This window comes from Durio zibethinus, chromosome 15 (assembly GCF_047325235.1).
Source record: "Durio zibethinus cultivar Kanyao isolate XHJ-2024 chromosome 15, ASM4732523v1, whole genome shotgun sequence".
NCBI lineage: Eukaryota > Viridiplantae > Streptophyta > Magnoliopsida > Malvales > Malvaceae > Durio > Durio zibethinus.
Window position 1 is genome coordinate 22,943,904 of NC_143176.1, and position 26,636 is coordinate 22,970,539.

The 26,636-nt window shown below is 35.8% G+C and overlaps 2 protein-coding genes, 1 non-coding gene and 2 pseudogenes across 5 annotated transcripts; 3 read left to right on the forward strand and 2 right to left on the reverse strand.

Moving 5' to 3' along the window:
• The first annotated feature begins 737 nt into the window (after positions 1 to 737).
• Positions 738 to 8,485, forward strand: LOC111302212 (pyruvate decarboxylase 4-like; annotated as a pseudogene). The gene is made up of 7 exons (XR_016328360.1): positions 738 to 1,647; positions 1,890 to 2,053; positions 2,148 to 2,713; positions 7,351 to 7,425; positions 7,509 to 7,647; positions 7,763 to 7,951; positions 8,039 to 8,485. The product of XR_016328360.1 is annotated as a pyruvate decarboxylase 4-like (transcript).
• A 5-nt stretch (positions 8,486 to 8,490) lies between these two features.
• On the forward strand, positions 8,491 to 13,192 carry LOC111301873 (INCREASED PETAL GROWTH ANISOTROPY 1-like protein 1; annotated as a pseudogene). Its single transcript, XR_016328359.1, has 4 exons — positions 8,491 to 11,309; positions 11,391 to 11,909; positions 12,218 to 12,349; positions 12,435 to 13,192. The product of XR_016328359.1 is annotated as an INCREASED PETAL GROWTH ANISOTROPY 1-like protein 1 (transcript).
• A 792-nt stretch (positions 13,193 to 13,984) lies between these two features.
• On the forward strand, positions 13,985 to 15,940 carry LOC111302213 (RING-H2 finger protein ATL2-like). The gene has a single exon (XM_022898149.2). The coding sequence runs from the start codon at positions 14,818 to 14,820 to the stop codon at positions 15,601 to 15,603; it is 786 nt and encodes a 261-aa protein (XP_022753884.2). The 5' UTR covers positions 13,985 to 14,817; the 3' UTR covers positions 15,604 to 15,940.
• Positions 15,941 to 22,423: 6,483 nt separating this feature from the next.
• TRNAI-UAU (transfer RNA isoleucine (anticodon UAU)) lies at positions 22,424 to 22,497 on the reverse strand. The gene has a single exon. It is a non-coding gene; the product is annotated as a tRNA-Ile (tRNA).
• A 669-nt stretch (positions 22,498 to 23,166) lies between these two features.
• Positions 23,167 to 25,473, reverse strand: LOC111302215 (zinc transporter 6, chloroplastic-like). The gene is made up of 2 exons (XM_022898150.2): positions 24,701 to 25,473; positions 23,167 to 23,719 (listed from the first exon to the last, which is right to left on the reverse strand). Exons 1-2 carry the CDS (start codon positions 25,343 to 25,345, stop codon positions 23,405 to 23,407), a joined length of 960 nt encoding a protein of 319 aa, XP_022753885.2. The 5' UTR covers positions 25,346 to 25,473; the 3' UTR covers positions 23,167 to 23,404.
• Between the last annotated feature and the right edge of the window lie 1,163 nt (positions 25,474 to 26,636).

Below are 26,636 nucleotides of genomic sequence, written 5' to 3' on the forward strand. Positions count from 1 at the left end.
CAATCAAGCACCTAAGGGCCTATTTGCAAGTTGCCGTCATATTTGAATGGCAAAATCGAGTGCATGGCGTCGGCCAATGGGCAACAATCAACATCTTCAAATAACCTAATGCATATACCATCTTCTGAAGGAAAAAAAAAATAAAAATTCCGGTTTCATCTTCTGAACAAAATGCGGATACAGTCTTCAACTTAATTCTGGTTGTCCAACATGCTTTGAAGACTTCCCGGTCAATCAAGTGTTTGCTTGCTTGCCATGCTCGCACTTATACCGCTCTGGCTGCATTCATCAATGGCTCAACAGGAATAACTCTTGCCCTTTGTATCGGTTTAAGCTAGCTAGGCCTTGGTCTCAGTTTCGTTATGTTTCGCTGTCATTCCGTTAATGTGAGTTTGCTTTCTTGTTTTGTTTACATGCTGGATATCTGTGTTGGTTTATTTTCTCTCTTTATAATTGTATACTGCTTCTCAATTTTAAGTCATTGATTAATTATGCACTGAATCAAAATAATTTGATATAAACATATATATATATATATATATAAACTATAGTCGTCGGAGAAAATTTTCATTCATCTCGTTCTCCATCTAATTTAACATATCATCGATCATGTATTATTATATATACAAATTTTTGTTTTTCATTTCTTTCCCAGAAATTGTTATGCAGACTATAGTCTTTCATTGGCAAACAAAAAAAAAAAAAAAGACTATAGTCTTGAATTTTTATTTGAATCCACCCGATCGGAGCCTTTATGAAATGAATAGTTAAATTAATAAGATTCTAAGTACTAATTACAAATTACAAAGACTTTTTTTTTTCTTGTGATTCTCGGAGAACGCTTAATTACCATATAAAGTGAAATGGGTCTTCTCCAAGAAAGCTACCCTTAGTTTTCGTTTAACCAACTATAAATACCCTCCATTCTTCAACCAACACTCTCTCAACAGCAACTCCGCAGAGCAATCCTTCTTATTTTCATTTCACTTTCTTCCTCCAAAGATCCTTTTTTTTTTCTTGTCATTCTCTTGATCAAGCAAATCCACGTAAAATGCTATCCAAGTAGAATCTCTATCAATTTTTTTGGTTGTTCATTTTTCTTGTTTGTTTTACTGATCCGACATGGATGCCACCATTGGTTCTCAGCTTGATTCATGCAAGGCTGGAAAAGGCCTTCTTAGCTGCCCATCCCAAAGTGGTTCAGATTCAATCCAAGACTCCCATGCTCCTTCCGCTATCTCATCAGAAGCCACCCTAGGGCGCCACCTGGCTCGCCGGCTTGTTGAAATAGGGGTTAAAGATGTCTTTTCTGTTCCTGGTGACTTCAACCTGACACTTCTTGATCACCTTATTGCTGAGCCAGGGCTCAACAACATTGGCTGCTGCAATGACCTCAATGCTGGCTATGCTGCTGATGGATACGCCAGGTCTCTTGGGGTTGGTGCATGTGTTGTCACGTTTACTGTTGGTGGCCTCAGCATCATCAACGCCATTGCGGGTGCTTACAGTGAAAATCTTCCTGTTATTTGAATTGTTGGAGGACCCAATACAAATGATTATGGGACTAATAGGATCCTCCATCATACCATCGGTTTACCAGATTTTACCCAAGAGCCAAGGTGCTTCCAGACTGTCGCTTGCTATCAGGTATGGCACATTCTTGAATTAATTTTGTTCAAGATTTTGGAAAGTTCTATTTTTAAAACACGTACTCGTCATGTTATACTGGTCCAATAAATTACTAATATCCTTTATTTTTTCTGCTCGCATTCCATTGATACTTAAGTTTGTATACGGTCGAATTGGATATTGCTTTTTTTTTAGTTAGGCCCGACTTAAATGGCTTTTATGTACTAATCCGATCTTTTTTATTTTGGGTCTAATTCTAGGCTGTGTTCAATAACTTGGAAGATGCGCATGAACAGATAGATAGAGCTATTTCTACTGCTTTGAAGGATAGTAGGCCTGTATACATCAGCATAAGTTGTAATTTGGCTGCAATTCCTCATCCAACTTTCATTAGAGATCCCATTCCATTTTCTCTATCACCTAGGTACAGTCTTTTTTTTTTGGTTCCTGAAGTTTATGAAATGGTTTCTTATCTCCTGATCTTCATGTATGGATACGTTTTGAATTTGTTGTTACAGTTTGAGAAATAAGATGGGTCTAGAAGTTGCTGTGGAGGCAACTGCTACCTTTCTGAATAAGGCAGTGAAGCCAGTCATGATAGGAGGGCCAAAACTTCGAGTAGGTTGAACTGGCTGATGCTTGTGGCTATCCGATTGCTGTGATGCCATCAACAAAAGGATTAGTGCCTGAACACCACTCTCAGTTCATCGGAACTTACTGGGGTGCTGTAAGCACAACTTTCTGCGCTGAAATTGTGGAATCTGCTGATGGTTACTTATTTGCTGGACCAATCTTAACGACAACAGCTCTGTTGGGTATTCTCTCCTCCTTAAGAAGGAGAAGGCCATTATTTTGCAGCCTGATCGTGTAGATATTGCTAATGGACCAGCTTTTGGGTGTGTCCTAACGAAGGACTTTCTCCATGCACTGGCAAAAAAGTTTAACCGCAATGCAACTGCTTACGAAAATCACCAGCGTATTAGCTTATATTCGTTCCAGATGGTGTTCCTCTCAAATGTGACCCTCAAGATACTTTGAAGGTCAATGTCCTCTTTCAGCATATACAAAAGTTGCTTTCAAGTATGTTAGTGGTTGAAGCATGCTAGTACTGAAGCATGTTAGTGTGTTAGTGGTTGAAGCATGTTAGTATGACATTTCTGCTGAAACTTTCTGGCAGCAGATTAGTTTAGGTAAAATGATGGGTCTGTGCATGGTGATCCATGCTGTTAGGCCAACAACTTTTGTATTTTTCAAGACCTATGCTGTTAGGCCAACAACTTTTGTATTTTTCAAGCCTATAAATTAATGAAATGAAGCTCATGATCAAATGAGTCAATTTACTTCAAGTGAGAGATTAGTTTCTACTGTCTTTGTTTGTTCTTCCTCTGCTCTAAATCTTTCAATTGGTATCAGAGCATTCTTTAAGTTCTTAGAGGATCTGTGAGTTCCAAAAATTGAGTGAAAAGCCATCAAACACTTTCCAACCAGCCTTTGTCAACCTTAAATGGCCTCAAGCAATTGCTCCTTACCTCCACCTCTTATTTTTTCTGGTGAGAACTACCAGATATGGGCTGTCAAAATGAAGACTTATTTGAGTGCTTTTGATTTGTGGGAAGTGGTGGAAAATGAGAAGGAATCACCACAACTTCCTGCAAATCCAACAGTAACTCAAATGAAAAATTATAGTGAAGAAAAGGCAAAGAGGTATAAGGCTAAAAGCTGTATTGAGTCTTCAGTTTCTGATGACATATTCATTAGAATTATGACTTGTGAAACTGCAAAACAAGCTTGGGATGTGCTCAAGGAAGAGTTTCAAGGCAGTGACAAGACAAGACAAATGCAAGTGTTGAATCTTAGAAGAGAGTTTGAAGTCTTAAAGATGAAGGAGTCTGAAAATTTAAAGGAGTACAATAACAGACTCATGAAGATAGTAAACAAGATTAGATTACTTGGTGAGGAGCTGTCAGACAAAAGAATTGTAGAGAAAGTTCTTGTCAGCTTACCAGAGAGGTTTGAGTCAAAAATCTCATCCCTTGAAGACTCTAAGGACCTGACCAAGATAACTCCAGCAGAATTGTTCAATGCTCTACAAGCTCAAGAGCAAAGAAGGGCTATCAGACAAGAGAATTTAACAGAAGGTGCTTTTACAGCTAAGGAGAAAGGCAAGATGCAAACAGAAAGCAAAGGCAGAAAACAAGGAGACTAAAGAAACCAAGGTTCTAGAAACAGTGAAAAGAAAGGAAAATTTCCACCATGCTCTCACTGTAAAAAGATTACTCACTTGGAGAAATATTGCTGGTACAGACCTAACATACAATGTAGGTACTGTAAGCAGCTTGGTCACATGGAGAAGGTATGTAAAAAAAAAAAACAGCAACAGCCAGATCAACAAGCCAGAGTTGCTGACAATCAACAACAGCTAGAAGAGTAAGTTTTTGTTGTAACTTGCTATGGAACCAGAACCTCCTCCAGTGCATGGCTCATTGACAGTGGCTGCACATACCATATGGCATCTGATATTAACATATTCAAAGAACTAGACAAGACCTGTACCTCTAAAGTCAGAATAGGTAATGGTGATTTCATAGAAGTCAAAAGAAAAGGAGTAGTGGCAGTTGAGACACCAACAGGTACCAAACTCATTTCAGATGTGTTATTTGTGCCCAAAATAGATCAAAACCTGTTAAGTGTAGGACAGTTGCTAGAAAATAACTACTCTTTAGTCTTCAAAGACAAGGCATGCATAATTCATGATCCCACTGGCCATGAACTCTTTACTGTTAATATGAAAGAAAAATGTTTTTCCTTGAATTGGCATGAAGCAAACTCCTCTGCATATGCTACTTCACATGATGAATCTTCTTTATGGCATAAAAGGATGGGACATTTCAACTACAATGCATTAAATTTCATGCATAAAAATGATCTTGTATTAAACATGCCTACTGTTGAAGTCAGTGCTGGAGTGTGTGAAGTCTGTCAACTAGGAAAACAAAGTAAGTTGCCATTTGTAATTAACAAAGCATGGAGGGCAACTGAAAGATTACAACTTGTTCATACTGATGTTTGTGGTCCTATGAGAACCTTGTCCTTGAATGGCAGTAGATATTTCATTGCTTTTATAGATGACTTTACTAGAATGTGTTAGATTTACTTCATGAAATAAAAGTCTGAAGTTGCAAATGTATTTTGGAAGTTCAAGGCTTGGATTGAGAATCAAAGTGGCTGCAAAATCAAGATCATAAGGTCAGACAATGGTACTGAATACACATTTAACAGATTTAATGAGTTTTGTGAAGTTGCAGGAATTGAACACCAACTGACAGTAACTTACACTTCACAACAAAATGGAGTCAGTGAAAGGAAGAATAGAACAATCATGGAGATGGCAAGATGCATGCTGTTTGAGAAGAATCTTCCAAAGAAATTCTGGGCAGAGGCAGTCAATACCTCTATCTACTTGCTCAACAGGCTGCCCACAAAAGCTTTGAAGGGAAACACTCTTTTTGAAGCCTGGAATGGAAGCAAACCATCAGTGCACCACCTCAAAATTTTTGGCAGCATCTGTTATGTGTTCGTTCCTGATATCAAAAGGGACAAGCTTGATCAAAAAGCAGAAATATGTATTTTTTTGGGCTATAGCAACATCACCAAAGGCTATAGGACTTACAATCCACTTACAGGCAAGATGATTGTAAGTAGGAATGTGAGATTTAATGAGCAAGCTGCCTGGAATTGAGAAAAATCAAAGGGAGAATCAGTCAAGCAAATTGCTGCAGACATGATAAGCTTCCAAGATCAAGAAGATTATATGTTTAAAAATGAAATCATTGATCATGAACCAGTGAGAGGAATCAGACCACTCACAGATATTTATCAAAGATCAAATGTTGCCATTCTTGAACCTGCAAGCTTTGAAGAAGCTGTCAAATTTTCAGAGTGGAAAAATGCCATGAAGGAGGAGATTCAAATGATTGAGAAAAATCAAACATGGATGCTGGTTGACAGACCAAGTAACAAAAACATCATTGGTGTCAAATGGATTTTCAGAACAAAGTTGAATGCTGATGGTTCCATCAACAAACTTAAAGCTAGATTGGTAGCTAAAGGCTACTCCCAATAGCTTGGTGTTGATTTTTCAGAGACATTTGCTCCAGTTGCAAGGTTGGACACTATAAGGCTGTTATTAGCCTTAGCAACTCAACAAAGTTGGAAAATATACCAACTTGATGTCAAATCTGCCTTCTTGAATGGTTATCTTGAGGAGGAGATCTACATTGAACAACCTAATGGTTTTGTTGCCAAGGGACATGAAGACAAAGTCTATCTACTCAAGAAGGCTTTGTATGGATTAAAACAAGCTCCCAGAGTGTGGAATTCCAGAATTGATGATCATTTACTGAAGTTAGGATTAAAGAAAAGCCTCAGTGAAGCAACATTGTACATTAAAGTTTTTAACAGTAATGATCTGTTGATTGTTTCTTTGTATGTTGATGATCTTCTGGTGACAGGTAGCAAATCAGCTCTTGTGGAAGATTTTAAGCTCCAAATGCAGGAAATTTTTGAGATGAAAAACATGAGAAAAATGTCTTATTTTCTTGGAATGGAGATTCATCAAGACCAGCAAGGAATCTTCATTTGTCAAAGAAAATATGCAAATGAAATCCTGAATAAGTTTGGGATGGAAAATTGCAAACCAATCAACACTCCTTTGGCTCAAAATGAGAAACTTGTTAATGAAGATGGAGCTAACAAAGTTGATGGCTCTATTTATAGAAGCTTGGTTGGTTGCTTATTGTATTTAACAGCAACCAGGCCAGACATCATGTATGCTGTAAATTTACTCTCTAGGTTCATGCAAAATCCTAGTGAGTTGCATTTTAAGGTTGCAAAAAGAGTGTTGAGATATGTCAAAGGAACCAATGAACTTGGAATTTGGTTCAAGAAGAATGACAGTTCAAGATTGGTAGGATTCACAGATAGTGACTGGGCTGGCTCTCATGAAGACATGAAAAGCACTTCAGGCTATGTGTTTTTCATTGGATGTGTTCAGCTGGAATTCAAAGAAACAAGGAACAGTGGCTCAATCAACAGCAGAAGCAGAGTATATAGCTGCTGCAGCTGCTGTTAATCAAGCAATTTGGCTAAGGAAAATTCTGTTGGATTTGAGTCAAAAGCAAGATGATCCAACAGAAATTTTTTGTGATAATCAGTCAGCAGTTGCAATGGTCAAGAACCCTGTGTTTCATGGAAGAACTAAGCATATTAAGATAAAGTATCACTTTATTAGAGAAGTTGAAGCTGAGAATGAAGTGAAACTGGTGCATTGCAAGTCAGAAGATCAGATTGCAGATATTCTGACCAAAGCCTTACCAAAGGCAAGGTTTGAAACATTAAGGAAATGTCTTGGTGTTTTCAGCAGAAATACCAAGGAGGAGTGTTAGTGGTTGAAGCATGCTAGTACTGAAGCATGTTAGTGTGTTAGTGGTTGAAGCAAGTTAGTATGACATTTCTGCTGAAACTTTCTGACAGCAGATTAGTTTAGGTAAAATGATGGGTCTGTGCATGGTGACCCATGCTGTTAGGCCAACAACTTTTGTATTTTTCAAACCTATAAATTAATGAAATGAAGCTCATGATCAAATGAGCCAATTTACTTCAAGTGAGAGATTAGTTTCTGCTGTCTTTGTTTGTTCTTCCTCTGCTCTAAATCCTTCAAAGTAACACAGTTGTGATTGCTGTGACAGGGGATTCCTGGTTTAACTGCCAGAAGCTGAAACTACCAGAAGGATGTGGGTACGTAAGAAATATTGTAGCTGCCTAGCTAGTATTTAATGCTTGTCTGACAAACATAAGGGAGAAAAAAGTTGGTGTTGCAGGTACCAATTCCAAATGCAGTATGGTTCAATTGGGTGGTCTGTTGGAGAAACTCTTGGACATGCACAGTCCGTGCCAGACAAGCGTGTGATAGCTTGCACTGGCGATGGAAGCTTCCAGGATAGAATGGATATTTTGGCTGTCTAATGGGATTAATCATAGTTTTGCCTTTTTCCAATTTTTTCCTGGCAATTTTCCTATACACAAAGGCCTGTAACGTTGATTCCGGGTGTCATATTAACATTGTTCTTGACAGGTGACTGCACAAGATATATCAACTATGCTGTGATGCAAACAAAAGAGTATCATATTCCTAATTAACAATGGGGGCTAGACCATTGAAGTTGAGATCCATGACGGGCCTTATAATGTTATGAAGAATTGGAACTACACTGGATTAGTTGATGCAATTCACAATGGTGAAGGAAACTGCTGGACAAAAAAGGTTAGAATGTTTAATTGGTTACATGCGTGCTTGTTTGCTGTACGAGGAAACTAATCTTCAGGACCTTGTTCTCATCTGTCTTTCTAGGTTCGCTCTGAACAGGAGCTCACTGAAGCAATTGAAATAGCCACAGGTGAGAAGAAAGATTGTTTATGCTTTACAGAAGTCATTGTTCACAAGGATAATAAGAGCAAAGAGCTGCTTGAGTGGGGATCCATGGTCTCAGCTGCAAATAGCCGCCCCCCAAATCCTCAATAGAGAAACTGATCAGGATTTTGATTAAGAGTACGTCGCAGAGTTGCGAATTTATTAATTCCATTTAAAGTTTTTTTAGTTGTCAAGAAACTATATCTTAATTGATAAGTGGATAACAAGAATGTTCTACTTGGGATTTTTGGATGTGCTATGTCCTATGAGCTTTCTTTTAATATTATGAAAGAATTTGAAGTTTTCTTTCATTTTTTAGTGTGCCTTATGAAGTTGGAACTGTTTGAATACTTAGTTTTCCCCGTTGGCTTAACATAGTCCGCTAGAATAGTTTCAGAAAAACATAGTCCGCTAGAAACAGATCAAACATAATATCATTCGAAGCAATGATAGATTGAAGCTGCCACTGGTTTTGGTTTAAGTCTTGCAATTAAAGTAAGAAATCCGTCAAAATTTTGAATAGAAGGGATATGCTGGAAAAGCAATCCAAGAACCAAGATATATGACATTTTTTTTTTTTGTATAATGCAAGTATTTCTACAGAGTGGTAAGAACTGGTAAAATATTCAAAAAATTAGGAAAAATAATTTAGTAATAGTGTGTACATATAAAATTCCTTACTTTTAACAAGTTTTGGCAACTTGATTCATAGTAGAACGAAAGGCTTAAGAATCTTTTTTTTTTTTAGTTTTCCTCTCATTTTCCATCATTTTTGACAGCCTTGTAAAAAAGAAAGATAAATTCTTCCCAGTTTTGTTAATCCATGATGTCTAATGGTGCACAGCTATGGTGTTCTAGTCAAATTAAACTTCATCTATGGCTTCTATATTCAGATTGGCTCAGCCTCATGGGCTAGGCTTGCTTGTACGCAGAATTATTCATTTTTGGGAATCCCTTATCCTATGGTTGCATGTAGCAAACTGTCTCAATCAGTACCAAATGATGAATAGTCTTAAGTCTCACATTCCCCTTGTCTCTGGGCATATGCCAATCCCTTTTTTCTTTTCTTTTTTTTTTGCATTTTCTTCCCTCTCAGAGAGTTCAGAAAGGTTCCCTGGTCACTAGGGAATTCACTTATGAGCTAAAGATGGCCATGGAAGCATGGACCCTGTGGAAATTTGGGGGCCTCCCAGAAAGTAAAGCTGACCTGTGCCGGCTAATTAAATCCTCCAGGGTGTTTTTCTTTCCATCTTTAGAATGAGTAAGAGTATAGCCTCTGAAAGATTAATCCCAAAGTTCTGCAGCAAATTTCAAGTCTTTAAAAAGCTTACAGAAGAATAAAGAGATCATTAAGGAGCACCTGAAAGCCTAATATGCGCTTATATTGTTTACTTAAATTATAATATCGTGTGATTCTAACTCTCTGATTCAACCAACCCCGAAAACAAAACCTTGCCATTTCAAGTATTTTGTCTTTCCCCAACCTGAATAATTAGCCATTATATTGGAAATTGATTGCAATGAAATCAAATAACTTTTTCCGTACTGTCGTATCAATAACAACTTCATTCAACATTAGAAATTAAGAATGTCTTAAAATACCTAGCAAAACCAAAGAAAGCTATGATCGCTAAGAATATAAATCCTGATAGCTTTTCTAATAGCAATATAGAAGCATGTGTATAAATGTAAGTAAAGGAAGAAATATATAAATATGTAAAAGACAAAGGAAGAGAGAAACAAAGTAAAACTGGAGATCTTATTCTGATAAGCCATAATAATCAGTACCTTTTCTTTTTCTTTAATTTTGCACTGTCACCATCCTTCACCATCCTTTATTCACCCTTCTTTCTTGATTCACAAGCAAACTCCAGCCAAATGCAATTCAGTCTAACAAGGAACTCTACAACACTATAAAGACGGGCAGTACAGATTTGATCTACTGATTCCAACATTCCAGTCGAAGACTCACACTTGGTTGGAAGGGAAAGCGCCACAAAAAGGCGGTTGGCAACTTGCAATCAGTCATGTGTCAGCCCCTAGTTTTGCCTAAATAAAATCTGCTTACCTAATAAACTATGCTGAATAAGTCTTGGAATTCAACGTAATAGGATCCAGAAGCTGCTGCAATATAATCTGCAGGAGTGTTAATTAATTTAAGAAACTAGAGTCTTAAGGTAAATTTGATCGGAATTTAATGGCGCACCTAACATGGCTTGCCGAGGACAACTACAATGCAGTAGCGACTTCAGTGCCAGCAAGCTCAAGAAAATCTCTAATCAGCCACAGTCCATATAAAAGTGAACATAATAATAAATCTCATCTGATGAAATGAAATTAGCAAATGCCAAAAACAACCCTGGCTAGAATATTGCCCATTGCTTGCTTCAAAATTGCAAATACCAGCACAAGAATGGACATTTTGTGAAGTATCACTCCTCAGACTTAGGTAAGTATACCTTGCTTAAAAAGTAAAGAGCATGAATAAATGGAGAAATATTCAGCAAATCAATATGCTCAAGCTCATCCTGTCACCCTTTTGAAGAAAGTGGAAAAAGAGAGGAAAATGCCACTTGAAGATGATGAATCAGAATTCTGTGAAATCACCCGCCTCAAGATGGAACTTGAGACTTCTCTGGCTAGAAATGATTCAATGGAGAAAGAAAACCAGGAACTAAAACAGGAGGTAGCTCGTCTAAAAGCACACATCAGTTCCCTCAAGGCCCATGATAACGAGAGAAAATCTATGCTCTGGAAGAAGCTGCATAACTCCAGCGACAATAGCAATACGGATCCATCTCCACAGAAATCATCAGATTTCATGAAAGTTTTGGAACAGAGTTCTGAAGCAGAAAATGTATATCCAAGGCCAAGTTTCCAGGAATTAGCAGTGAGAAAGGATAGGCAATCAAAAGTACCAAAATCACCACCGAGGTCTAATCCTTTTATCTCCCCTTCTCCAAAGGAAGTGAATGAGAACAAAGTTAACGCGCCATCAGTACCAGTACCACCACCCCCTCCATTACCATCAAAACTGTTAGCTGGCTTTAGATCAGTGCGCCGCGTACCAGAAGTTGTGGATCTTTATCGTTCACTAACAAGGAAAGATGCCAACATGGAAAACAAAACCAACGCTACAACAACTCCCGAACTTGCATTTACTAGGAACATGATAGGAGAAATTGAAAATCGTTCAACTTATGTTTCAGCTGTAAGTACAGTAGCTTTTTTACTTCTCAACTGAAACCAACATTTTTTTCATAACAGTATGCCTATTTGAATTAATGAACAGATAAAATCCGACGTACAAAAACAGAAGGAGTTCATAAATTTCTTAATCTCAGAGGTTCAATCCGCATCCTTCAAAGATATATCAGATGTAGAGGTATTTGTGAAATGGTTAGATCAGGAATTATCTTCCCTGGTTGATGAAAGGGCAGTTTTGAAGCATTTCCCACAATGGCCAGAAAGAAAAGCAGATGCTCTGAGAGAAGCTGCCTTTAGCTACCGAGACCTAAAGAACCTTGAAGCTGAAGTTTCATCGTTTGAGGTAAATCCCAGAGAGTCATTTAATTCAGAGCTTCGAAGGATGCAAGCATTGCAAGACAGGCGAGCATGTATAAACTGAATTACTATAACTTGCTATTTTCAATCAATAGTATAAATTAACTGCATGATGAAATATTAAATTTACAGGTTGGAGCAAAGTGTGAACAATATAGAAAGGATAAGGGAAAGCACCAACAAAAGATACAGAGATTTCCAGATCCCATGTGAATGGATGTTGGATCATACAGGACTATTTGGTCAGGTTGGTAGCTCATTCCATGATGGTTCAACATAGTAAATTGAATAAAAAAAAAAAAGTAACATTTTCCCATTGCCCTATCTATTTTCAACTATGAAGTGCATTTAAAGGGATTATCAAATTAATGAACTTAACCTTGCTAATGAAAGCTCCTCGATACCAAACTAGGGAATTCATCATTTTAAGCATACTTTTTTCCTTCTATCATTGCTCTATAAAGAAAGCTCTAAGAGAACTTGTATCTCGAAGACATCCTTGTTTTAATTACCACTAGAACAATAATTACATTATTCTGCTTGCAAATGTTGCAGATGAAATTTAGCTCATTGCGGCTAGCCAGGGAATACATGAAAAGAACAATCAAAGAGCTGCAATCCAACGAAGCCTCACAAGAAAGCAGTCTCTTGCTTCAAGGAGTTCGATTTGCATATAGAGTTCATCAGGTACTCCTTCAATCTCTCGACAAACTTCATCTCTTTCTTTTAAAAATTTATTTTTTAGCCATTAACAACCATTTTAAGGTTTCAGTTTGCAGGTGGCTTTGATGCAGAGACCACTCGAGCATTCGAAGATTTAAAGAAGATATGCAACCTTGGTAATCATAAACAATAGCCTGTTTTAAATGGAAAGAAGGCTAAGGGGCCTTGGAAAAAAAACACTACCAATGATCAATATTTGCAAGCTGCCGAATAGTTTATACATATAAATACAATTTGATTTCAAGTTCAACAGATATTATATTTAAATGAACAAACCAACTGAAAATAGTGCTCCATTGATGGGCTAAAGCCCAAAAGGAAAGAAATCGACTGAAGAAGAGGTTGGAATGAGCGGTAACATCAGCTACTCAGATCTCTGCCTCATATTTCTGTGCTTTTTTTTCAACCTCCTCATCCGCTTCTTCCTCCACTGCAAAACCAATGAAAACCCATAATCAAAGTTATTTTCCATCTCTACCAATAAGCTCTATTTCATGGCAAATAAGAGATTTTGAATTTGGATTAAAGGGTTTTGCCCGTGACATGTAAATAAAGAACTTTGTGTACAATGGAAGCTAAATAGAGATATGTTTGAGCTGTGAACTGAAAACAAGATGTAATTACATCTTTGTAACAGATTTACTGCTTATTGGGTAATGAATACATACTCTTTGAACATTCTTGGCACATAACCTATTTCATTCTTTATCATATTTAACTCTTCATGCTCTTCTCTCACTGAATCTAAGATAATTGTTTCTTTGATTCTGATCTACTTTTTACTCTTGTTTTTTTAATCAACCATTACATTTGCTCCCTTGTTCCTCTTAATACTGGTTGCCTTTGTCTAAACTTTTATTTCCCTCGTACAAGAAATTATTCTATATTTTTTCATGTTTAGTGAGTTTATTTGAAAATCTTTAAAATAAAGTGAATTAAATATATATTTGACTTAATGTCTTTTTCCTTTTGTTTTTAATAAATTTCATTTATTTATAAAATTTAAACATGGTTTGTCATTAATTAATGGATTTTGTTAAAGAGTATTTTAATGATATTTTTGAAAATTATAAAAATAATATTTTTATTTAATACATTATAAATTATGTATAAATGAGGAAAAAACAAAAAGTTGTGCCCTACTAGTTAACTTTATTTCTCTAATTAAAAAGGTCTCTAAATGACGTGGCAGACAATGATTGGTAGGAAAAGTTGACCAGAAATCTAATATAACTTTTGTTATATAAAATTAAATGTTAACAATATATGTTCCAATTTGCAGGTTCCACTTCATACTATCATAGAAATACAAATGGGAGTAACAGGGGCTCAAGAGAAAAGATACAGACCCATGGATTGAACATGCTTCAAGAAATTTGTTTTTCTTGACATTGGATTGACTAAATGTTAAGAAGATGATATTTTCATTCATTTTATTTCAATTCTTTGTCAAAATATAACGTTAGTAATAATACGATAATTACTAATAGAATGTGTAAGGATTTCTCCACCAATTTCATAAAATATATATCAAATTCATCTTCTACATTAAATATGACAAATTTCCTAACATCAAACTATGTTTGATCTAAGCCCTGAATAATCCAGGGGATCCACTCTGTCGCAGGCTTGCAGGAATGGGTTCCTTGCAGAGGGATTGGGTCAAGGAAGTCACGAGCTTACTCGCTCAAAAGTTTGAGAACTTGCCCGAAACATGCAACAAAAAAAGGTGGAAGCTGAGCAAGTTATGGTTTCTACTATCAGTGGACTGGAGGGTGTTATGGAGTCAAAAAGGGAACTCTGTCTGGTTGGATTCATATGGGATCCCTGAGCCCAAAAAGAATTGACCCCTCGCCCAAAGTTGTGTTCGGTGACCCTACTTTGCTTGCCCTCTCAATTGTAGCAGAAAAGACAGAAAAGGAAGTGGAATTATAAAGAGATGATTCAATTAAAGGTCACAAAAAGATCTTAGGCATTGGGATCCCTAAAACAATCACATGAATCCAATAGCCCAGTACTCAGCTGCCGTCGCCTTCACGAGTCCTTCATTTCAGCCTTTTTCTCTCCTATGCAAGAATCTCGTTCGTCCCTTGGATTAAGGATTCTCTTTTGACTTAAGTACACTACATTATATGAAGATTATCATACATTACTTTACAAAGAAGAAAGAGAGAGAGAGAGAGATAGCTGTTGTTGCAGGCTAACACACGCAAATGTTTTAGGGTAGAATATCCATAATTTAATCCCCCAACAAACAACTTGACTTTCACGTAAAATTTCCTAATATATCGAAGATTCCATTGATTTTTTATTCTTGTTCAGCCATTAATGACCATTTAACCGCACTTCCATCGCACCCTAAACCTGTCCATCTCTATCACGTTCACCTCTCTTATCTTTACTACACAAAAATTCAACTTTGCATACTAAAAATGTCAGTTTCGCTTGACTCTCCAGAACATACCCCAAACCCTTTTTCTCATCTCCTCAACAGCATTTCCTCCTATAATGGCAACGTAATGCTAGCAGCTGTGATATCTTTGCTCCTTGTAATCCTCTTTGTGCTGCTTCTCCATGTCTACGCCAAATGGTTCTTGGCTCAAGCTCGCCAGAGAAGTCGATCTTCTTCCATGTCTGTATCTCACGTCTTCCGCCCTGAGCGATTCCAACATTTCCATGCATTCACATTTGATACTAACGTTCCAATCTCCCCATCAAAGGGCCTCGATTCCTCTGTCATTTCATCCATTCCATTGTTTGTTTACAAAATGGAAGAATATAAGCATGGTTTAGAGTGTGTTATTTGTTTAAGCGCATTTGAGGACAATGATGTTGGAAGGAATTTACCCAAGTGTGGGCATGGTTTTCATGTGGAGTGCCTTGACATGTGGCTACAGTCTCACTCAAATTGCCCCATTTGCAGAGCTCCTGTGTTGAGTAATGATAAGGCTTCAGTTGTAACTTCAGCGGATTCTCAAATAATTTCTTTGGAGAGTGTGGGGGAATTATTGAATGGTGAGATGGGAGTGATGGATAGAAACTCTAGATTGGACAATCTGATAGATCTATCCGATTCTGATAATAGTCTCCAAATTGCGGCCACCAATGATGATAATCTTTCAGCATCCTCTTCTTCTTTGACTCTGTCATCTTCCTTTGGTTGCACTTTGAAGAGAATGTTGAGCAGGAACAGATCAGAGCGCAAAGTTTTTCCCTAATCCAATGCCAGCGAGCTCGAAGTTTGAGAAAGACAAAGAGTGTTCTTTGCCTGTTAATGTTCATAAACTTCATCACTTTGTAGACAACTTTGTATAGGTTTCTTGGAAACTTGTATCATCTTTCTACGAATTGCGATTGAGCCAGGTGATTAAAACTATATCATTTTAGTTCATTTCATTGATTGCAAGCTTTTTATTTGGCCTTAATCATTTGCTGGCTCAATTATATGTTTGACTTACCAATTCCTTCTCTGACCAGAAAAAGTTTTCTTGGCCATGATTATCCAAATATACAAGCAGCCCATGACCTCCATCACACATTCACACTAGTCATGACTTGACTTGACATCACACTCAGTAGACTTACAGAGAAACAGTTTTGGTAAATTTTGTATAGTTAGTTACAGTCTTCTTTGAATCTCTCATTTTTCACTCCTTGTAAGATTAGATGTTACAAAACGTTTATGTACAAACAGTACATCTTAACTATAAATTAATAATTTTATAGTTTAGGAGCTCTAAAAACTTTTTTATGTAAATGAGAACATTGAGCAGTGGCTGCTTTTGGTTGTTACAAACTAGTAATTTATGACCAAATATAGGTCTCAAAAGTCATGATGTCTGAACTCTGAATGCAACGGGGACATTTTTGAGTTGAGGACAAAAGTTATCGTACAACGGTCCTTGTTTTCTGGTCAATATTGTTGTTGCGCCTTATCAATCAATCATGTGAGGTGAGGGAGAGAATGGTCAAACAACTGCCACACATTTATTAGATATCCTATGCTTGGCTCAGGTCAGGCCCATTAAATTTACTTCCTTGTCGTCTGCTGGTATCTCGACTTTACAAATGCTTGAAAATGAAAGTTGAAAATAATGAATGGTTTTTTATAATGGGATATGATCTTTCCTTTGAACTTTTTTCATAGTGGGATTTTTTATGGCATTACAAAATGCAAAAATGTCAAGAATGATTTCAAGCTAGTCCAAATCTCAGGCAAAAATGTAAGTATATGATATGACTGCAGGATCCTGTAAAAACATTTTACTGATTAGTACGTACACAATGGGGTCAGCTGCAGGTTGCAAGACTATTCAATTTTTGTCACATTTTCGCATCATGGCATGGCATCTGCTACAGAGTCTAATTTGGTGCACCAGACAACAGTTTTTTTTTTTTTAATCATAATACCTTCTGTCACTGACAGACAAACGTCAGCATTACAGTTAAGTTTTTGTCAGACGAGGGGAAGTACCTAGGGTTGAAACAAAAAAGTTAAAACATTTTGAATATAGTGGGCATATTGACATGTTTAAGGAGAGGGGTTCTGTTATTATACATGCTTCAATACTTGGATTTGCAGTTGGTCCTTCACGAGGCATTTTCAATCATCAAGAAGTGCACTTAGTTAAAAAGGAGAGAATTCAGATGCTTGTGTTTAATCTCTTCTATCTCTTTAAGAATAACCTCGGTTAAGTTGAGCCATTTGAGTTTTGACTCCAAACCACCATACAAAAGCTGAATATCAAGGTTTACGAGAGTTGAATTCTAAAATGGTAGCAATTTTGGAGTTAATTAAAGTGGTAATAATAATTAAATTAATCTTCTTTTTCTTAATTACTATAGTCAAATTCAACTCCGGTGCCAATAACTTTGCTTGAAGTTATAATTACCATACATAATTAAACTAGGGAATCTTAATTAATTATTATATACCATAAAAACAACCTTTATAAATAATTACATGCCATACATAGAACATTTTTAAATGTTAGTAGCTTGTTCTGGATAATTAAATGATTTAATTCATTCCAAACCAGCTATGAATTATTCATTGAATAATGAAAGAAGTTGTATGTATATTACAGTTGCTGAAAGGGTCAAAAGCAAAAACAACGTGCAAAAAAAAAATAAAAAATGAAAGCTCACTTCAATAAATCAGCCAGTTGATCTTCTTTAGTTATCGAACGGGCTTTCATGGTTCACTAATTAGATGTGATATCGAGCTCATGGAGTGATAATTGGACTCAAAGAAGCTCTGCAAAGAGGACAGCTTGACTGAGAATTGAGCCACTTGTCAACACACTCAGAATGATATGCATGGTTACATTCTGGCAAGACCTTTAGGTTCTCTTCATCTTCAAGAACACCTAGACAGATAGAGCATTCAGTTTCTTCAATTAATGTTTTTTGTTACTGTTTGTAACCCTAGAGTGGTGTTGACATCGGAGTGTGTGCATAACATATAACTTGGGTTAAGACTAAGGCAAACTTATTCAAAAATAAGATAGGCTTATCCTTGATCCAAATCCATCAAATAAATACATAAATAAAGTGAACTGAAATAGAGAGATTATGTTCACACTAACTGAAAAAGAAGAGCATGAATATGAATGAAATTATGATCAGATTCATTATCATGTAATCTGCATGAGTAAATAAGTAGATTATGTTTACATGCAAATCCCATGATTTTAGGCATAATTCTAGTAATACAATCTGAAAGTTTCTATGCTTGAAAGGATGTTCTTAGCCTATATATTTTCTATTATTCTTTGGTAGAAGGAGAATAGAGTTTTATTTATCATTAAGCAATCTTTTAGATTGTTTTTCAAGTTCTGTATCTCCTAGGTGGATTTCTTAAAGTAGTGAACTTTTATTGTTCTGTATCCTTGATTAGAATTCTTAGGGTGATGTTTTTGTATCCTTTAGTTTCTAGTCTTGATGGTAAACTTTTATCTATTTTAATCTAATAATCATAATCTATCATTATTCAAATTCTTGTGAGTTGTCTTCTTTGTGAGTTTTTCTGTTTGCAGTTAATCTTCATATCTCAAATATCATTTCTTGATATTAAATTGGTATCAAAGCTATGGCAGGTCGTCGTCATCAAGCACTAAGCAAAATCGATGTTGCAGCAACTATCAATGTTGACCCAAGGGATGCCCTTATAGAGGAGATGCGACAATAGATCTTTTAATTACAACATCAATTGTATATACAAGAAGAGATAGAGAGGAGATAAATAGGTAACGAAGGAAGAATGAAGAAGGTGAAGGAAAAACCAATCCAAACCATGGAAACAACAACGATTTTAATGATAGCACCCTATCTCACCCATGGCAAGTTAGAGACTATCTATGTAAAAATCAATTTTAACCTAGCATATTCAATTTGAAGATAGAAATTCTTGAGTTAGAGGAAAATATACAAGCTGAAGAATTTTTAGATTGGCTATACACGGTGGAATACATATTTAAATACCATGATGCTCCTGAACATCATAAGGTGAAGCTAGTGGCTATCAAATTTAGAAAAGCATACATCTTTTTGGTGAAAAAATTTGAAGAAACAAAGAGAAAGAGAAGGTAGGGAAAAAATTACAACTTGAAAGAAGATGAAAAGAGAATTGAAGAGAAAGTATCTCTCAGATAACTTTCGATTATATGTCTTTCTTAGGCTTCATAATTTGAAGTAAATGGATCTTTCAGTGAAAAAATACATTAAAAAAGGAAGCACATCCAAAACCAGTATGTCTACCAAACTCTCTTTAAATCTACCACTAAAGAAAAAAAGAGTCATTCTCAACAAATCACAATTTAGTGCTGTCAACACTCAAACCTAAAAAGACTTTAAGTGCCAAAAAGTTGGGTATACACATTTATGAGTGTCCAAATCTCAAGATAGTTACGTTAGTTAAATATGAAGATCTTGAAGATGTTGAAAGAGAATCTATTGAAGTACCTCAGGATCTTGAACATGGTGTTAAGGAGACTTAGGGTAATCTTCATTTGTTATACAATGTGCATGTAGAGGAAGAAAATTGGTAGCACAAGAATAAATTCCACACTAAAATCACTATTTATAGTAAGATATGCGATGTTATGATTGATAGTAGGAGTTTTGAAAATGTTGTTTCTACTTTTCTGGTGCAAAAATTAGGCCTTAAAACAGTGGATCACCTTCAACCATATAAGTTGTCTTGGTTGTAAAAAGAGAATGAAATTAAATTAAGCAAGGGGTGTTTGGTTTCTTTTTTTATAAGAAAAAATATCAGGTAGTGGGATATTATTTTACCTCAAATAGAGTTTGCCTAAAACTGCTTGTCAAACCAAACCACTAGTTGCAGCCCTTGTAATGTGGTATATGGTAAAAATCCAATAAGTATTCTAGATTTAGTTCCTCTCCCTACTAATCAACAATTTAATGGAGATGTAGAGGAAATGACTAAGGGTATTAAACGATTGCATGAACAAGTCAAAATTAGAACTTTGCAGAAAAATGAGAAATATAAAAGGGCAATAATCTTGCATCGAAGACATGTGAAGTTAAAAAACAATGATTTGGAGTGGGATTACTTGCACAAAAAAATTTTCCTCTAAGAAAGTTTAGCAAATTACAACATAAGGTAGATGGTCTATTTAGAATTCTCTAACGTATTAGGGAGAATGCCTACAAGATAAAGTTTTTTAACACTTATGGAGTATCTTTCACCTTTAATGTTATTGGTTTATCACTATCCCATGGAGAGAATACTAGTTCAGACTTGAGGACAAGTCTTTTCTAACCAAAAAAGATTGACACCAGAGTGTTTGCACAATATACAACTTGGGTTGAGATTAAGGTAGACTTATTCAAAAATAAGATGGGTCTATCTTTCGTCCAAATCCACTAAATAAATATATAAATCAAGTGGACTGGAATATGGAGATTGTGTTCACACTAGCTAGAAAAGAAGAGTATGAATATGGATAGAATTGTGGTTAAATTCATTATCATGTAATTTGCAAGAGTAAAAGGGCAGATTATATTCACAATCAAATCTCATGATTTTAGGCACGATTCTAGCAATGCAATATGAAAGTTTTCATGCTTGGAGAGATGTTCCTAGCCTATATATTTTCTATTATTCTTTGGTAGAAAGAGAGTAAAGTTTTATTTATTCTTAAGGAATCTTCTAAATTGTTTTTCAAGTTCTATATCTTTTAGATGGATTTCAGAGTGGTAAACTTTTATTGTTTCGTATCCTTGATTAGAATTCTTATGGTGGTGTTTCTGTATCCCTTAATTTTTAGTTTTGGTGGTGAACTTTTATTTCTTTTAATCCAATAATCATATTTTACCATTATTTAAATTTTTGTGAGTTGTTTTTTTTGTGAGTTTTTTTGTTTGTAGTTAATTTTCACATTTCAAACATCAATTCTCAACGCCAGGTGCAAAATGATCGGCAAATTATTAATGGTATCAGGGTCAAGCCCAAGGGAATTAAGAGCTAGTGTTGCATTAGTCTATCCAGCAGCAGTTGAGAAGAGGCGTTGGCCACAAATCCAATGAGCAGAGAGGAATAATGTGGTGATCAAAATAACTAGGGAGAAAAAGATCAGTAAGAGAAAAAGGCCTTGGCTGTATGAATTGAAGAAGCTGATGTGGTTCAGGCTAGTGAAGTCCCACTGTAAGATTTTGGAGCCTCCTGGTGAGGCCATAATACCGAGAACTGGCTAATTAATCGGTGGATTCAATTTCCTTTTGGTTGAGATTGTAGAATTTAAGGTGTTGGATGGGCGGTTTGGGGGTTGAGATGAAGTACGAAATGCCCATGCTGTAGTTAATCTCAGGCAACTTTACATCCTGGTTGGTTGCTGTCAGCATTTGTTACCATTTCTGCTCGCACACAACTGCCATCAAACAATTTCTGTGATATTTCCATATCAATTAGGTTGGGTTAGCAGGCTAAATTTAGCTTGGATTCAATTCCCACATGAAAGAACGACTTGGATTTGAGGTTTGACTTGTTTTAATTGTCACACCCCTTGAATTATTGACAACAATGTGATCAGATGAGGCTTAGATTTCTCTTCCTATTCATTACTTGTGATTATCTCAAATAAAAACCATACATATAGGTCTTGCATTGATCAGCTTTCTTGGAGGGTGGGTGATGCACTTTGTGCACGTAAAAAATGAATTTCCAAGGCGTTGGTGGACTTTTGGTTGGGTCTGAATGAAGCGGGCCAAGGGATGAAATAGTTCTAATTTAGCCCAAAAAAAAAAAAGGTTGTCCAAGACCTAGAGGAGTGTTAGAGGATTCCAAAGGATGGCCCTGTAAGTACTTCAAATTAAGCAGAGATTGTCGGCAGCAGCAGGAATTGATTTGTTATTTTATTGCGCATATGCTAATGCATTAGTGTTATACGTGTTCTATACGTGTATGACTGAGGAAATTAGCCATTTTACTGAAGCAAATGGCCTATTCCCACTTGATATATACTGCTTTCACGATGGTGCTACCATGGAGTATATGATTTATTCCTTTTTTTTTTGCCTAGAATATGATTTATTCCAATTTAATTTAACCATTTTTTCCTTAAATTTTCTTTGATTTTCTTAAACGTTTGTCACAAAATGCAACATCAGATTGTTTATATTATTAGAAATATTGATTCGAGTAGTCCATAAACTATATAACCTTGTCAAATACTAATATATCTTGTCGTTTTTCACGATGAGTGCATTGTAAGTTGTTAACTCTTGAGTTTAGAGTGTAAAAAAATGGGTTATTTCCACAATCATCCAACTAAAACAAGTTGTGAAATATTTGAATATTTAAGTTCCAGTTCGGTAAAAACTAGAAAATGGCCAGGATACGGGTGGTTTCAGCATGAATTAATGCTTACCACTCTGGCATTAAAGGCTTGATTTGATTGTTCAAATCACTCTTCATTTCATGTCTGTCCCTACTTTAACTATATCTGTTCCTACTTTTAACTCAGGATAAACAAATGGTCCCTACTTTAACTTGGAATTAACAAAAATTAATTTTGGTCCCGGCGAGGCTCGAACTCGCGACCTTCGGCTCATAAGACCAACGCTCTAACCAACTGAGCTACGGGACCTAGATATTTATTTTTACTAAAGTTTCCTTAGTATTGATATTTTATATTTTCTTGTGACGCGTTTGTTTTATATATGCATGTATATGGTATGGTGCTACTATACATACTATCCTTCTGAGTAAACCTTAAAGATAATGGAGAGAAATAGTAGGAAAGTAATAGATATTCATATAAGCATAAATTTTATTATTTGAAAAATGAGGAAATAAGAGAATAAATTGGGGATATATATATATGTATATATCAAGCTTGTTCTGCTGAATACAAATTTTAAATTAATTTATTCCTCCATTTGCCCTTTTTTTTTTTTTTTTTTAATTTTCCCTTGAGAAACGTAGAAGCACTGTACTGCTTATAATTTTAAGTGGATGGAACCACACAATACTTTGCATTATACCCTACAAAATTTCAGATATAAGAAATGCAAGCAAATATATTACATGGACCTCAACATTTTTATAACTTAATAAAACCTTATTTAAATATATATAATTTCGTAAAAAAAAGAATTACCTAGTTTGAGGGTTAAGAAAATAGATTTGTACATCTACCAATATAATTAGACAAAAAGAAACATGTCATTAAAAATTTCTTATGCATACATATATATATATATATATATATAGAGAGAGAGAGAGAGAGAGAGAGAGAGAGAGAGAGAGAGAGATGTACAAAATCTCTTTCTATATTGGGCTAACGTGTACATGCATGTTTGCTTTATGAATTTAGTAGCATTTCACTCTCAAGTTGTCTCAGCAATGCATTTTCACTTTACTTTTGTGTTAATGGAATTATAGCAAATCAAAGAAGTTATAGAAAAAGTTCAAAGTGGATTACACGTCTCTCCCACATACCCATTTCTGAAATTTGTGTTATTCTTTTGCTTTCAAGATAAATACAAACATTTTCAAGCCCAAAGTGCAAGGATAGACATGGAGGTAGAGCCGAGAACTAAGGCAATGAATGAAGCCTTCTTCAACCACTTTCGTGAACCCATCAATTTGTTGTGGAAAAAGTCCACAGCAATTAGATCAACCAAAGCCATGTAAATGAGTATACCCGATGACAGAGAACCCAATACACCTTCCATTATCAAGGCATTCCGGCTACCGTCGTCGTATCCCGTTACTGAAAATACTATCATTCCCAACACTATTCCCATCGGGGTCGTCACTGAAAACATAAAGCACATGTATGCAACTGTTCTCACGCTGAAACCGGCCTGATATCATTCACAAATCACAATCCTCAGTGCATCAAATAATAATACACTTTAACGTTTTCTTTTATTTCCTTTATTAGCAACGGTTAAGGATGCAAATACTATTACTACTAAATACATCAATACGGATACTTTCTGTTCTGTGCTTAAAGGATAAAGCTTTCATACGTAAGATGTACATATGAGTTTGTATTAGAATAATATCCTCTTATTAATGAATAAACATAAATTTTTACAAATCCTTAAAATAAATATTCAATAATTTGATTTTTTTTTAAGAACTTTTTCATTAACGTGTGACATCATATTATACACTTATGTTTTATATTATTTTCTTTATACGGAATGTCTATTAAGGATAAAATGCAGAAAATCAGATTGAACAAGTCAAAGATATTGAGCATCGAATTAGCAAGTTATCTCGCCTTCTGAAATCTGTTGTTGTCATCCAAATCTATTTTTCTATTTAAATTGAAGACTCTTATACTCTTACCTTGTCAGCATGTATGTATATGTATAAATAGAAAATGAATATCAGAAATGTGATTTGTACTACTCAAACAAAACACTTATTAGAGTTATTAATTTATACAATCATGTAGCATTAAAACAACATTACGTATACAATAATCAGATACTATAGCATGCACTTGCTAAGTTGCTAAATTTTTTTCTTAAAAATAGTAACTTCAATAAATTTAATTAATGAAACTATGAAAGGACTAGACTAAATAGTATAGAAGACACCAGTCATAAGACTATTCCAAAATAGTTAACTCCAAAAATTTTAGGGCCAGGAATCTGCTAGTCCCATTCCTACATAATTTACTTGTAATTGGAATTAGGGAACGTCTCATTAAGCCAGTGATAATCAATAGTCAAAACAGCCATCTCTGGCCCACCCCATCAAAACCCAGAAAGCCGCAAATCTATCAAACACTAATGTTGCTGAAAAGCAGCAGATCACATTACGGAAGTTACCTGAGCAATGCAGCCACCGAGGCCCATGCCTTCAAAGATCTGGTGAAAGGCGAGTGCAGCAACCAGTGGCCTGATCGTACACTGATTTTGCGACATCCCCATCGTCACTCCGATTATCACCGAATGGAAAATGATCCCAATCTCCAAAACCTGGGAAACCAGCTTCTGCTTAAGCTTCAGCATTTCCTCGTTCGAACCCACCTTCTTTCCCACTGTTCCACCCTGTGTTCCCACAGGTAAATAATCCCCACTCGGGTTATGACTGTGTTCGACGTGTGAGCTAGCGGTTAAGTCCACGAAAAGAGCCAGCAGAGCCCCGAGTAAAGTCAGCAGTCCGGCGAAAGGGAAATCTTTCCACGGATGACGAGACGCGACGTGACAGTCGGATAGGGCGCTGAAGGCTTCGGGTAGGACATGGACTAAGGAGGTTGAAAGGATGACTCCAGCAGCAAAGCACTTGATTATTAGGATCGCCTTGTCGTACACAGGTTTGCCTTGGAAATAACGAGCCAGGAGGACAGGGGAAGATATGCCGCTGACACTGGTGAAGAAGATTACTAAAAGTGAGATAAGCTTGAGGTGAGTGGCGGCTGCACCGTCCCTGCAGCCGAGGGTTCGAGCCGTGTCGCTCACGCACGAAACCATGGCTAGTGGGCCACCCTGGAGGAAGGAACACAGAGAGGAGAGAAAGGGGAGGCGAGTGGGGATTGTGTGTGGTGCGGAAATGCACTAGGGAAATTTTGATGATTTAATTGTGGGTGGGGTTAATGGGCTAAATCCATATGAAAATTGTATTTATAATTTGAAATATGAATAAATATAAATATTCATAATTTCACAAAAATTATAATTTAAAATTAAAAAAATTAATTGCTCATCAAATTTAAATCCAAATGCAAGTCGGTGACTTTTTAATAGACCACTAAAGAAATCCTAATCCTAATAAATCTATAACACTTGATCTAAATCCATATTTTATCCAAACTATATTGTATAAAAAGATTTCTTTTTATACTCTTTAAACTCGATTTGTCTAAAAAATCGTGGGATTAATTGGTTATTCAACAAAATTATAAAACTGCTAACATTAAATGTTGATGGAGTTTTTATGTTTGGCAGATTGGTGGGAAGGGAAATTGGATGTTTGATGAGCGTGATTAGCAAGTTGCATTTGTGAAGATTTGCGGAGAGAGTTACGTTGAAAGCAGTTGTCAAAGTGGAGGAGTATTTTTTTTTTCTTTCTTTTTTTTTTAATGATAACATCTTTTTTCTTTTATATCACTGAGACTCGTAACGATTGGTTGAAATGAATATACTTACGTATGAATAAAATAAAAATATTCTAAATTTTTCTTTCTTTTTTTTCCAAGTTATTTTTATTATTTGTATATTTTTCTAAAGAAAGGAAGCATGCAGAACTGATCATGCAATATGACTATAAGTTCAAACATTAACCTATTGTCATTGGGAAATATGAATAACGTTATGTTTTGTCCTCTAATTATTGTAAGTGAAATGTTAGGTCCGTTTTGGAACATGAGTTGTGAAATTTGCAAATTTCACCTATGTATAAAAAATAGTTGTTTAATTACATAAAAAGTGTATACTCCATGACTATTTAAAAGAAAATTTTGGTTTTGTGTTCATCAGTTTGGTCTAATAGGATGACATGGGCTTATAATGTTCTGCTGCTTCCTTTGAATTTTTCAATGGGCTCGCTGCCAGCCATTTGGATTTGACTTGGGCGATGGCAATCAACCAAGACTGGATTTGAGTTGAGATAAGAATGTGTAGTTTATGATTGGCTACATGGTATATGTAATCTTCAACTACATTATTGTTTTTTGGCCAAAAAAAAAAAAAACTACATTATTGTACAATTCACTTTCACTATTTGTCGTCTTAAAAAGTAGAAGCTGTCTGAGCGTAGATGTAG